General features: G+C 51.2%; 1 protein-coding gene across 4 annotated transcripts in view; it reads left to right on the top strand.

Annotated features, from left to right (window-relative positions):
* Positions 1-13,243, top strand: part of LOC144162912 (latrophilin Cirl-like) — a 254,934-nt gene that overhangs the window by 102,702 nt on the left and 138,989 nt on the right. For all 4 annotated transcript variants that reach the window (XM_077693632.1, XM_077693633.1, XM_077693634.1 and 1 more), the window contains one exon: positions 4,377-4,466. In XM_077693632.1, coding sequence (XP_077549758.1) covers positions 4,394-4,466 — 73 coding nt within the window. In that variant the 5' untranslated portion in view covers positions 4,377-4,393. The remainder of the gene's footprint in view (positions 1-4,376; positions 4,467-13,243) is intronic.

The following is a 13,243-nucleotide window of genomic DNA, read 5'->3' as shown; positions in this document are numbered from 1 at the left end:
ATTAGGCGTTCTTGCTGCTGCTTGAGCTTCGCGAAGCAAAGCGGATACAAGACTGCAGCTAACCCGCAAAAATGAACGTATACGCCGTTCCCTGGAGAGTTTGAGAGACACGGCGCTACTTGCGTCACTGCCATGCGTTCGCGCACACGTTCGGCCTGTCGATCAGCTAGTTCCGCAGTTTCTGCCGGCCGCGCGCGCATGCACATCGCGCGAGTGAGTTCGTGACGGCGTCAATTAGCCGCTAAGCCGCCGCGGGCAGGCAGCAATTGGGCCTCGCCGAGCTCTGACCGCGCGCGACGTGCCTTGTTTTCCGTCGCGTGGCCCTTTTTTCCCTGCTGTTGTTGTTTTCTCGGGGGCAAGGAGGACGCGTAGCCTTGTTAATTATCCTAATTAAATGCCGCTCCGATGAATAATGAGTGACCGCCGAGGGGTGCACCGGCTCATCGCTTCCTGCCGCCGCTGCTTCCTTTCTCTTTTTTTTTTTTTTTTTCCATTTTTACGCGCTCACCAATGCGCGCCGCTGGACTTTCGCGTGTATATATGCCCAGATGCAGGAGGAAGAGCCCCCAAGGCGCGCTTGATTAAAAATCGTCGCTGCCTTTCTTTATTCTCACCATTTTTTGACATTTTTCGCTGAACCAGGCGTTTGCTGCTCGCGTGTACGAAAGCTGGTAGCGCGCCATTTGTAGCGCCTTGGAGGAAGTTGTACTGCGTCGGGCTTCTGATGTTGCTACTATCATTTGCCGCGGCGAGGTGATTCGGATTCGCGTGTAAAATGGTATGCGTCGTCTGATAGCGCTCGGGTTTCCAGCGTTGCATGTCGCTGACGCAAATGAAAGAGAAGGAACTTTAACCCCCAAAGCCGTCGAAAGTTCGGTGGCAATGAAGGGTAGGAGAAACAGGGGAGGGACATTGTCCTGCAGTGGTTAAGCTTTATATCCTTGCTTTGGAGTTCGGTTTCTTTTCTTTTTGTTCCCTATTTATACGTATTCGTTTAATTTTAGCTCCTAAATTCGTTTCGGCGTTTGCACGGTGACGAATGTTCACGTCTCAGCAGCTGTAGTTGAGAGCAATTACATATTTGCATTTTCTCCGAACTAATTGAGATGGGTGGCCGAACTGAGCGTTGGTAATTAGGAATACGGTGCTGCTTCTCATCGATGTTCTGACTTTGATTGTATACGCACTCGCACACGAGTCACGCACCCGTAGCTTTTTCCGTGTTTCAAGCGTGTATAGAAAACGGTTCGGCGTACGGTTGTAAACAAACATATAACTTCTTTTCCATCTGCAGACGCGAAAGTTTTGGTGGCGCACGTTTTTTTTTTTATCTTGGTCTTTTGAGAAAGGAAAACATCGCTTTCGCTATTGACCGCCATCGAAGATGAAAGAAAAAAAGAGATACTCAATTGCGGCTTCCGGGCATCACGGTTCAGAAGGCTCCTCGCGCCGATTTCAAAAGCTTCCCGCGGCTGTGTGCTCGCCGAAGTTGAATGCGCGTGCTACAGTGCGTAAGCGAAAGCGAAACTTTCTGGCCGCCGACGCTCCTGGCAAAAGTTCGCGAAGTGACTGCGCCCTGCGGGCGAGCAGGCGCCGCAGACGACGCGCAAACCAAGCTGCCCGCGTAGTTACGTGCAGCGCTCTCCAAAAGCTCGCATACCTGCCTCGAGCGACGGTCAGCGGCAGTTTTACCGCGCAAATCGCGCGGCTTACGAAACGGATCTTTCACGTGCCACCTTTCAGCGCGCACAAAAGGACATTCAAGCCTCTTCGCCTTACGCATTGTCGCTGCGCGCAACGCTTTGCGGTCTCTGTCGTCTGCTGTAACCGCGTGTTGTCGTCTGCTTGCGTCCACTCGCAGACGACAGCCTCGTTTCTTTTTTTTTTTTTTTTTTTGTTTTCGCCGTTTCTTCTGTGAGTCGCGGTTGGCAGCAGACGACTCGTGCGGCCAGAGGAGGTGATGTAACGCACCGAAAGTTTCGCACTAGTTTCCCAAGTCCGGCGGTGTTGTCAAGTCGGCGTGTGACGGCTTTGCTGCACGGAACTGCGGATTCGGCGTTGATGACTGGCGCCGCCGTGGTTGCCTCACGGTGTGCGCTTCGCGCGCTGGCGTCGTCCCGCTAGCAGGCGTCCCCGTTTCGTGTGTAAATAACGGACGGAGCGTGTTTATCATCCTTCTCGTACGAACGCGTGCGCAACAGTGGGCGAGGTTGCAAGTCTTTAGTGCTTTCCATACTTTTTTTTGTGTCCTCCGTGGCCTCGGGGAAAGGGGGGGAACCTTGGGCGCGGTTCAGGCCGTGCCTAACGACACCGGACACGCCTCGTCGTTGGGAACCCCAGTGTCTGTGTGCTGGGCGCAAAAGCGCGGCCAGCTGTACACCCAGACTGAGCCCCGCGTTCGTCGGCCTAAAAGCCGCCCGTGGTTTTGCTTTCTTTCTTTTTTCAATTTGGGATGCGTGGGACGTGTTATTTCTTTATTTGTCGATGGGGGTGTCGTAACGACGGCGTAAATACGGGTTCCCAAACGACGCCGAATGTAGCGCGTTCGGTCGGGAGACCGCACTGTAGATTCAGGCGGTAACGGTTATTCGTATATATATCGCACGGAAGGACATAAAAAGCCTGGTGTGTGGGCTGTGGTTTAGGTGATTTGGTATGCTGAATGCTGAGCGTAACGATTTCGACTCGCAGTGACGAAAGAGCCGTAACGGATGAAATACGGAATGAGGCGAGAGAGATAAGGCGTTTTCATGTCTTTTGTGTGTATGTGTCCCTTTATGGTCAATTTGCCTCTTTTATTTTTAGATAGGCAGAATGGCGTATTTGGGAGGCCAAGTGAGGTGTTATCCAATACGACGTGGCTGATTGGCTTGATGGCCGAGACGTTGCCAGGCAGCAATCTGGGGCGTTGCCTTTTCGTATCGTAGGTTGCTGTCGATTCGCGGCAAACGTAGCTGAGATCGGCTGCTTACAATAGAAATGACTTCGCAATGTGCTTTCTGGTGCCGTTTACGCGTGAGCGTTGTTACTACGTCGCTGAAATATCTGCGGACGCTCGCTCACTCGCTCACTCACTCACTCACTTACTCACTCACTCACTCACAGCGACAGACAGACAGACCGACGGACGGACGGATGAACGGACGGACGGTTGATTGGCAGACAGACGGACGGTCAAACACTCAGTTTTTACAACATGAAGTCTGGCGTGTCCACCGTAACGCCGAGTCTATGTGTTTCGGTAACGCACACAGTTTTGCCTTTCTTTAGCGCAAGCAATCAGCTGAGGTTTACTGTAAGCGGAGTCTTTGGTATCATTTATTTAGTATCTCTCCGTTTAACTACTATATCCGGAGACAGCAGCCCGATTAACATTCTTCGAGATTATCGGCGGCTCTTAAGTTCCCATTCACGGAAGAAGGTAAACGCGTGCGCCTAACGTGGCGTCGCATGCGGTATGCGTGCCGTCGCACTGATGACTGGATTCAGGCGGCCCCGCAGCTACTCGCGGGGCGAGATTAGCGCAACGAGGTCCGGCGGCGGCGGCGTCCGCCCTCTCTCGCGGCATGCGGCCGTGCTCGTTGGCCGACGCGGCGTCGCAATATAGGTGACGGATGCCAAGGGCCGGGCGTGGCGGCGCGGGCAGCCGCAGATTAGCTGGACTTGTTACCACCGGACGTCATTAGGGGCCCGAAATGAATCAACGGCAACTGGGAGACGTCTCGAGATAAAAGTTGCCTCGGCGTGCGCTGTCGTTGTAGTACGAGTTTTCAGTTTGAGCGCTAGTTTTCATTTAAAAAGAAAAGAAACAATAAATCTCAGCAGTTTGTATTTTTTAGCCTTCGTTAGGGCTGGGCCTGATATTCTTATGTTTTCGTCTCTTGGATGGATACAAAGGGTAAGAAGCAGCATACTTAAAATTCTGAGTACTTACGATGTTACAAGTAACTATCACGTATAAGGCGTGAGGGCTTAGTGTTGTATTATTTCGTTTTTGTGTTGTACGTTAGTTCTGTTGATGTAATCAGTAGCCGGGCTGCCGTTTTTGCCAACCGCATGAACAAACCTAAGAATGCTTGTCAATATACAGCATGATAACCGCCCATAACCCGCTGCAAATTGTGTGTTCTTTCTTGTGTCATTTTTCGAGAAGGACTTTAGCAAGGTTTGTTTCACTCTCGTGCGATGCGGTCTAATTGGTCTAACTTAGCGATTTTGAGTTATACGTTCATGACGTCCAAGTGACCTAATGTTTGGGTCCCTGGGCAAAACTCGCAGCGGCCCGGTCCTCCTAGTCAGCTTAGTGAGAAGTATATGCGTTACGTACGGCAGTTTTCTAATGTGTTGCCTTATCTTCTCTTTCTCGTTCTCCCCAGGACGCAAGGTGGCAACGATGAGGCGGCTCTGCGTAGCGCTTCTACTGCTCTTGCACCTCTGCGCTACATCATGGGCCAGGAGAGGAGTCGGTGAGTGTGGTGTGCCGCAATGCCGCACCCTTGCTCCGCTGCTTTTCACTTTTCTCCCGAACAGCTTCTCAAGGACCCATGGACCTGGTTGGCGCTCTCGAGCCTCTCTACGCGTTATTTCCCAAACTCCGCGGGCAGTGTGAATCAGCCGATTAAGGGAACGGATGTTTACCGATACTTGTCGTATCTCCTCACCGGTGTCCGCCGTATACTTAAACACGAATGAAGCGACCCGACGTCGGACTGTTTTGTTCTCGCGCACTCCTGTTGTCTCCTCTGCGCACCGATAGCTGCTTCACCGACACGGCGCGAAAATTCATAAAATTGAGAAGAGCGCAGTTTTTCTTACTTCAGAAGGATGAAGTAACAAAAGTGAAGTTCTGAGTTGACAGCAGTGCGAATGTGTCGCTAAGGAGTACGTGTAGCCGCTGATAAAGGGGGTGGACGCATGAGGCAGTATTCTATTTGAATTTACTTTATACGGTGCACTTATAATTGTGTTATAGCAGTGACAGCCGCTGCATGATAAACGTGCCTGTTTAAAACAATGATTGTACGTTATAGTATCCTAATAGCAGTATGTGACCAAAGTCAGTTACGTATGAACGGTTAATTTCTGTTGTGCTCTTGACATCGTTCCCGTTTTTGTTTAGTGTAACCCAATATAGGTTAAGTAAGGGATCTGCCACGAATAATTGCTGCATAGCCAATAAGAATTGTTATTATATTCAGCGATAAATATATTGGCAGCCAGGCCATGTTGGTAAGCTTCAGTTTTATCGCTTAGAGAAGGTCGAAATAACTCCGCATTGTCGAACTTTGAGTCTGATCTCGGGAAAAAAAAAGAACACAATTGCCGAAAGTTCAGCCTAGTTTCATCAGTCTTTGTGTGTTCTTATTTTCTCCGCGTCTTTATTATACCCATTGTTTTCACTTGGCCGCGTTTCAAGCTAGAAGCTTTTGCTGTTTTTGTTTTCTTCTTTCGTCGATGTCTGGCATGTCCCGATTCTCTGTGTATATAAGCCTCGTGATTAAGGGATCCAAACTTGGCCAAACCCGGCGCTAATCCACCCCTCGCTTGACTCGCCATCCGCTCTTGTACGCCGATCCCCACTTCGCCGCGCTGCTTGCTGCCCGAACTGATCCTGCTAATTGGCTGCGCTGCAGTAGTTTAATCCTCCGAGTTGTATCCGTCACTAGTGGAACGTCAAATGTTCGGCCACATTATCCGCAAAGTCGAATTTTTTTTTTTTTTTCGCACAAGAATCGATCGAGCGTTGCTGGCGCCACGGGTTGCCGGAACGTGCGTAGTTGTGCCCATCGGGGATTGAGCCATTTGTGACCCAAATTCTAATTGTTGCGGGGCCTATGCCGTCATTGAACTCGTGTGCATCCATTCTTTACGTGGGCAGAAAAGTGGCAGTTCCGGCGGTCAACATGTTTACTGACTTCCTTTTGCAACGACTTAGTGCGCTCGAGATTTAAGGAGTTAACAGGCTTTGCGGAAACGTGGCTTGAGTGTGCTGTGAAACGGGCAACCCTCGTTAGTATGAAACCCGGTTTTACTAGGTCGAGGTTGCTGTTGTTTTGCCTCTCCCCGCTTATGGGGAAACTTTTCGAGTGGAGTGCATTATTACTGCAGTTGTGACTAAGTTGAATTCGTAACTCGGGGAATTGTGCGTGCAGTGTTGTGTGTGTGTGTGTGTGTGTGTGTGTGTGTGTGTGTGTGTGTGTGTGTGTGTGTGTGTGTGTGTGCGCGCGTGCGTGCGTGTGTGCGTGCGTGTGTGCGTGCGTGCGTGCGTGCGTGCTTTTTAGCCGTCATTGTCAACTCGGAACGCACGCACAGCGCCTAATCCGGCTAATAGGCTCACCCTCGTTATAACAAAGTTCCCGGGACATCGAACCGCATATTGTTACAACGTCGGCCTTTGTTTATTTATTTATTTATTTTGTCATCCAATTTGTAATTAATTGATTAATTTACCTTAAGGGCCCAACAGGGCATTACATAAGGGGGGGGGGGGGGGGGGGCATACAGTAATAATAACAACGAAGATAGTTTAAAAGATCAAGCATTCCGGGTAAGACAAAATAATCAGTCGGACATCAAAAATATACAGAGAGGACCGCAACAAAGATTCAAAGCAGACACATTGGAAAAGCAGTACTTATCGCTTATGCACAAGCAAAATATTACAATGACTAAGATTAGTTATCGGTTTCAAGAAAAGCAAGTAACGCAGTTTGGAAAGTTGATTGCTGTGTGTGTGTGTGCGACAATGCAAGTAGGCAGTGAATTCCACTCATTTATCGTCGAAGCAGAGGGGGTAAAAATTGGTGTTTATTGGTGAGAGAAAATATAAGTTCTATCTTACGATCGTGTTCGATGCGCGTGAAAATGTACGAATGCAACCTGAATGCCGTGCAGCTGCGTTCCACTTTGGAGAGAGACAAAAGAAACCCAAATTCGTCATAAACGGTAAACGCGGGGACGACTTGCTTTCAATGCACTGCACTTGCGACCGTGAAAAGCTTTCAATAAATCGACAGTGCAAACGAAGTGAAGTACAAAGTGACGAGTATTCGTTATAACGAATGTTCACGTAAGTGGTTTCTCGTTTAGAGAAGGGGAGGGAGAGAAATCGAAAACGGGATGAATAACGGCCGTCGCGTGACTCGTCGTCGGCCGATTGTTCATTTCACGCACCACCACCTCGCATGTCGACAAATCTGTATATACATAGGGCCCCCGAACAAACTCACTTTCGCCTCCGCCCCGTCTAACCACCTTTCGCCTCCCCCATCCGCTACCTTCACCGCCACGCTTTTTCACAAGGCGCCCGCTCCCCGTCGTCGTCGTCGATGCAATCTTCCGGACACCTCGGGAGTGCGAAGACTGGTCAGACCGCTTCTCCTTAATCAAAGCAAGTAGACGAAAGAAAAAAAGAGGAAGCAACCTCTCGTCGTCGGACGAATACAGGCTGCCGAACTTCTCTCTCGGCGACGGCGTGGTCAGGCAGCCAGGCAAGCAGTATGGACGCTACCCCCTTCCCCTTCTCTCCTATCTCTTTCCCGTCCTTTCTTTGTTTACTTCGACGCTCTCCTTCGGAGCCGCGCTGGATTCGACTCGACTTCGCCGCCGCGTCCGTCGCCGGTCTGTGGTCATTAGGTTGGGCCAGCTCGCGCGCGCGCGTGTATTTTATTTCTGACCGCCGGCGCAGTGGAGGCGAATATCCGGCTTCACACACGAGCTGCTGCGCGGTGCTCCCTTGAACGAGAGCGCTCGCGCGAGCTTTCGTCTCTGCCTCGGTCGGCGGCGTTTTTTCTCCTCCTCCTCCTGCTCCTCCTGCTCCTCCCCCTCCTCCCTTACTGCGGCTCTCTTTAACGCCTCGCCGTCGTTCGCATCCCCTACGTCCGACTCCTCCTTCCTCCTTTCTCTCCGTGCCTTCCTTTCACATCTTTTCGCTTTTCTACATCTTTTTCGTTTTCTTCCTCTTTTTTTGCGCAACTACGTGTACTTTTCTACGTCTACGGTGATGCCCGCGAGAGAAGAGAAATGGCGTTGTTCGGCAAGGAAACGTGGAAACAGCGAGAAGTTGCAGTATGAACCGTAGAGCAACTGAACGCATCCAAAAAGGGGGTGGGGGGATACGGCTAAGGCGCAGTCAAGCGCACGCGGCGGGTCTGAAGAAAAGAGAAGGTGAGAGAGGAAGCAGTCGCTAAAGGTAGCAGTCAAGGTAGAGCTGGGAGAGGAGAGAGGGGATGGCGAGGCACACAAACAAACGAATTGAAAGCAGGCAACAGCCCTCCGCGTGGAAGAATCGAGAGCAGAGTGCAAAGAAGAAAAGTTGAAAAAGAGGGCGGAGGGGCTCTGCTTGGGGCGAGGAGAGATCGACACGCATGAATCTCACGACGAGTGCTCGCCGTTCCTTTTTTTTTTTTTTTTTTCTGGGCTACTGGAATTTCGTGCGGCAGCCGGGCGGGTGGGGCGTCCCTCTTCTCCGAGATCCCGGCTAGGTCGGTTGTAGGAACGTGGCGGCAGCCTCGCGGACTTGTTCGTTCTTGCTCGCTCGCAGGCACGGCTGCTCGGTGGTCTTCGCGTAGGCTTCTCGTGACGTCGCTGCCTTCTTGTTCGTCGGGCCACTTGGACTGCACTCTGAGTGCCACGAAAAAAAAGTGGAAATTGTGGGTCAATTGCTGCGTGAGGCAGCAGCAATTTGATTGTCAAAATGTTCGGCCGCTTCTGCTTGGTCGTTGGCGCCTTCGCCTTCACCGAGCGCCTCTCGCAAAGCGGCGGATTTTATTATGACGGGGTTGCACGTTTCGTGAAGCAGCTTTTTTGTATGCGTTCTCGGTGCATGTTTTGCTCTCGCTGGAGTTTGCGTCGTTCGAGCGATCCCGACAAACGCAGTCGCTTCTAAGGCTCAGCGTTGTCAACTGCGCTGATTTCCCATTTTGATTCCTTCGGCTATCTCCTAGGACTACATGGTATAGGCCAGAAGAGTGCTCTTTTTACGAGCAACGCCGATTAGTTCTCTTCTTGTTGCCTCGAAATACTCTAATTAAACTCGTGGTTATTTTGTATTCGTAACCCGTCATGGCCTCCTCCGTACTGCTGGCTTTCCCTCATTATGCATGTGTGTGCAGGGAAGTACCCTTTACAGGCTTTCCGATGCCGAGTATCACAGAAGCACCGGAAAGTTTGTAAAGGATACTTCTCTGCAAGCTTAGGCATAATTAGGAAAGCCTGCAGCACGAAGGCCGTGACGGCTCGAATGCAGTCACGATTATTAAGACTATTTCTACGTCGACGCAGAAAAAAAAAATGATAGTCGTTTTTGCGGAAGAGAACATACAATTAAGCATAATTAGGCAAAAGAACGGAATTTGAGCGTAATTATCCCTCTTGGGCTGTGCGAGTGCAGAGTGAACATTAAAAGTACCAGGCAAGTTGCGAGCGAATTCCTGTACTACGACACTTTCAGCTTTTTTCCTCCCCCCGACCCTCTCGTCCCGTTTGCAATGCGGCAGTGCCACGCACGCGCACCGGGGGAGTTGCGATACCGCGGTCCATTCTGAAATTGCGTGAGAGTGGCCGGAGACGGGGGCCGGAACCGCGAAACCGCGACACCAGATAAGCCCCGCGGGGCTGCAGCAGCTGCTTTTGCCGACAGCTTCGTTAACCAGAACCCCCCACGCACGCCTTTAAAACGAATAGGCGCACCGGAGGCCGGGTCGGAATGCCTATTCTCTCATACTCTGTCTCCACGGGCATCGTCCTCCGACTCCCCTCTTACTCCGGCGCGTAATTAGTTGGAAGAACGGCGCCAGGTGTGTGTACCGTTGCGCGGCGCGTCGTCTCTACGTCGTCCCCAAACTGGACGCGCTCACGCACGCACGCTATGCCCCCCCCCCCCCCGCACACACACACACGCGCGTGGCGTCATCGCTTTGGCGTCCCCTTTCTTTCGCTGTGCATTGTAGGAGTTGGCGCGCTGTTGTGAAGGGTTTCGCAATCTTGCGCCTCGTTAAGCATGGCCGGTAGCTGCGTCGCCGACCTTGGAGTTGCTTTTCGCTAACTCTTCGTGGACCCACGCGCTCTACCCCCTTCCGGCGTTCGTTCTCTCTCGACGCTGCTAATAAGAATGAATGGGCCGGAAAGCCGCTCGACGGTGCGCGTATACGTTAGTCACACGCCGCTAATTGTTGATTCGAATTTTTCCGGGATTATTGCGTATTCTCCGCGCTAGGAGGCTATGAGCGCCGGAATAGTATATGGTTCTCCCGCGTTCGCATGTTTGGGTTGAAATTGGTCGCCCGTAGCGGATCTTTTGTTTGGTTTAAACGCATTTTTTTTTTTTTGCAATTCGCGCTTGCACTGTCCTAGGAAGCTCAGAATAGGGAGCTGAATGAATACTGTAGCCTCAACAAAGAGCATGATCAGTTTACTGCGTCGGCATTTTTACCAACAAGTACGGTTAATGGAACGCGAGAAAGGCACGCCGAACGACTGACTTTTTCGCGATAAACTCCGGCTGTGCTGGCGACGCGTGTCCTTTTTATGTGAGCTCTTTCTCATTAACTTAAACGAATCGTACTTTTCCACAAGCGCAATAACCTTCGCCATTTTTCACCGCCACATTTCTTCCGGCACTGCGGCGCAGTGTTGGAGTAAAAAAAGAAAAAAGAAAAGACCTTTCTTCTCGCATTTCGTCCATCTTTTATTAGTCGATGTTTTATTTTTTCCCGCTCTTTTTTTTTTTTTTTTTTTTTGGTCCTGCGGAGCTGTGGGAGGAATGGAATCCACGACGTGCTCACTCGCAGAGGCGAGCGGGATAGGGGAAAGAGAAACCACTGAGGCAGCAGCGGCAGCATCAGCGGTGGTGGCAGTGTAGGCCCGTTGTGCTTGGGCGGTGCAATTCTTTTCCCCAGGCCGCGGTCGCAACCGTGGGTCCGACGCGGGTTGTCGAAATCGTGCCCGCTCAGCTAGCACGCCGCGGTGGCCGCGGCGGCTTTTGCGGACTCAGCACCGCCACTTGTCCACGTTGCCCGCTTTTGTTTTGATTTTGTTTCGCGCCGCTCAATCGTTTCTTGTTTCCCCCTCCTCCCCCCTTCTCGTTGTTCTCTGGCCTGTCGTTCCTCGCCGTCGTGATACCCCTTCGAATAGAGAGTGGAAGAGGATGGAGGAAAGGATGCGGAGGAGCAATCGAGAACGGGATGAAGAGGGGATGGAGGCGGCTCGGAGAAAAAGCGCGGCTGTTCATTACGGCGATTACCCCGTTGCTCACGCTCCCTGTTCTCGTTTTTTTTTTTTCCTCCTCTCTGTTTAGCGCGTATCGTTGTTCCTTCTTAATTCCCTGCAGCGTGTTTCTCTTTCGCAATTAGGTGTTAGAGGAATGAATATACGAGGGCCAGTAATTCTTCGTCGCCATTGTGCTCGGGAGAAGTTGTGGGAACGTTGGCGATACGAATCGGCGTCTAGTAGATTACTTCTCGATTGTTTGTTTAACACACGGAAAAGATTCGGAGCACTGCGTAGGGGATACAACGTCGCACACGTAAAAAGGGGTCGTATAAAGTTCCGTAAAGCTCTACAATGTTAACCAAGGGGTAGTGAAGTCTGCTCTGGTTTACGCAGGAAGATATTTAGGCTCTGCGTTGCGAGCGTTAAAAAAAAAAGTTAGATGAAGCGTTAGACAAAACGGACGAATCCTTCTTGCAGTGAAGGGTTGTAATTATCTTAGAGCAACCATGTCGACGACGTAGCATTTGATTACTCCTTCAACTGCACTGTGACTCCAAAGGACGTTGTTTTTACGTGCACACATATAAAGAAAGATAGAAACTGTTGCTGATACATTTACCAAATCTCCGCTGCGCAGCAGTGACGCGAACAGTGACGCAATCGCCGGTCGCCAATCACGTGAGCTTGCGTCTGGTGACGTCGTAAAGGCAGTGCAAAAAGGCGACTGGCTAGTCGCTCTTTTTCCACCCGTTTCCGTTATTATCTGGCCTAACTCCTCGAATTTTGCGTCAAATTGGGCATGATTGTTATTCTCAGATGACAACCTTTCCAATGAAATCAACCTGTATTTTGTCTTCGTGGTCCAGCTCGAAAAAAAAAATTCGGTATTGTACGGAATTGAGGAGTGTCGCTCAGGAGATAAAATTAGGCGTGCGCTCTCCAAACGAAACGCATCGACTGCGTGAGATTAGCGTAAATTATTAACACAAGAGAGCAGCACATACAGAAGGAATGCGCTTATAAGTTAATTCGTCGGCTTTTCCTGCAACGCGCCGTCTTCCTGGCGGGCAGCGAAGCGTAAGCGTAATCGTCGTTGCCCCGTCTGTATAGTCGGGCACGAGTACGCCATCCCTATTTCGCTGGTGGCCGCATGCCGTCGGCAAAAGGCCATCCTCCAGCGATCTTCCTCGCTTTTGGGCTGTTGGCCCCGCGAGACGACGTTGGGGAGCAGGAATTGCTTTCGCCCAGCGCTTGTCAGATTTATGCAGGCAACAGTCCCGTATAAGGAATGACCGCCAGGGATTGGCCGGGGAAGTGCCCGCTCGCTTCCTCTATTATACACGGCACACGGCCTTTCGGAGGCTCTCTCGCGTTGGCTCCCGTACATTCCCGTAGTTCGGTACATTATCCACTGCCAACACTTGGGAGTACGGGAGGTGCTGAACGCGATCAACACGGTGCTCGCTGTCTTTGCGCAGAGCTTATAACGACCAGACTGCTCGTTTCCTCTTCTGCATATCATTGACGCATTGCGTTTACATCGCCGGCTCAAGTATTGATGAATTCGGAGTAACGTCGCTGGTTGGGTGAGTTGGTGTGGATTCATCTTGTAACGCACAGCAGATGCAGCGAAAAGGGTTGATAGCCAGCGCTTGTGTTTCTTCTTTGCCCGCGTACTCGTTTCTTCGCACTGTGCTGTATACAAGAGGACGAAGTCTGCCTAGTCGGGACGGAAACCCGAAATGCCAAACCGTACGTGTTAATTTCGCATTCTCTTCCTGTTGTCTTTCGTTGACTTTACCCCGCTTTCCTCGGTAATTCCACCGAGTGATCCCGGTCTTTTAAGTGCGAATGCACTTTATAAGCGACCCCGAACCTTCCGCCGTCCGCATAGCAACAGCTGCGGGTGCGCGCGCTTTTCGTCTTCCTTAGCAACGGGGGGAGATGGGCGCGCGCTGCCTGGCCGCTGACATGGCACGTGCACGTGGGAGATTGGCCAGGAATAAGTGCGAATGCACTTCTTAAGCGAGCC

The sequence above is a fragment of the Haemaphysalis longicornis genome, unplaced genomic scaffold (genome assembly GCF_048455015.1).
Source record: "Haemaphysalis longicornis isolate Haplotype H1 unplaced genomic scaffold, Haemaphysalis longicornis Haplotype H1 scaffold_12, whole genome shotgun sequence".
Taxonomy (NCBI): Eukaryota; Metazoa; Arthropoda; class Arachnida; order Ixodida; family Ixodidae; genus Haemaphysalis; species Haemaphysalis longicornis.
This window is presented reverse-complemented; position numbering and strand designations above follow the sequence as displayed.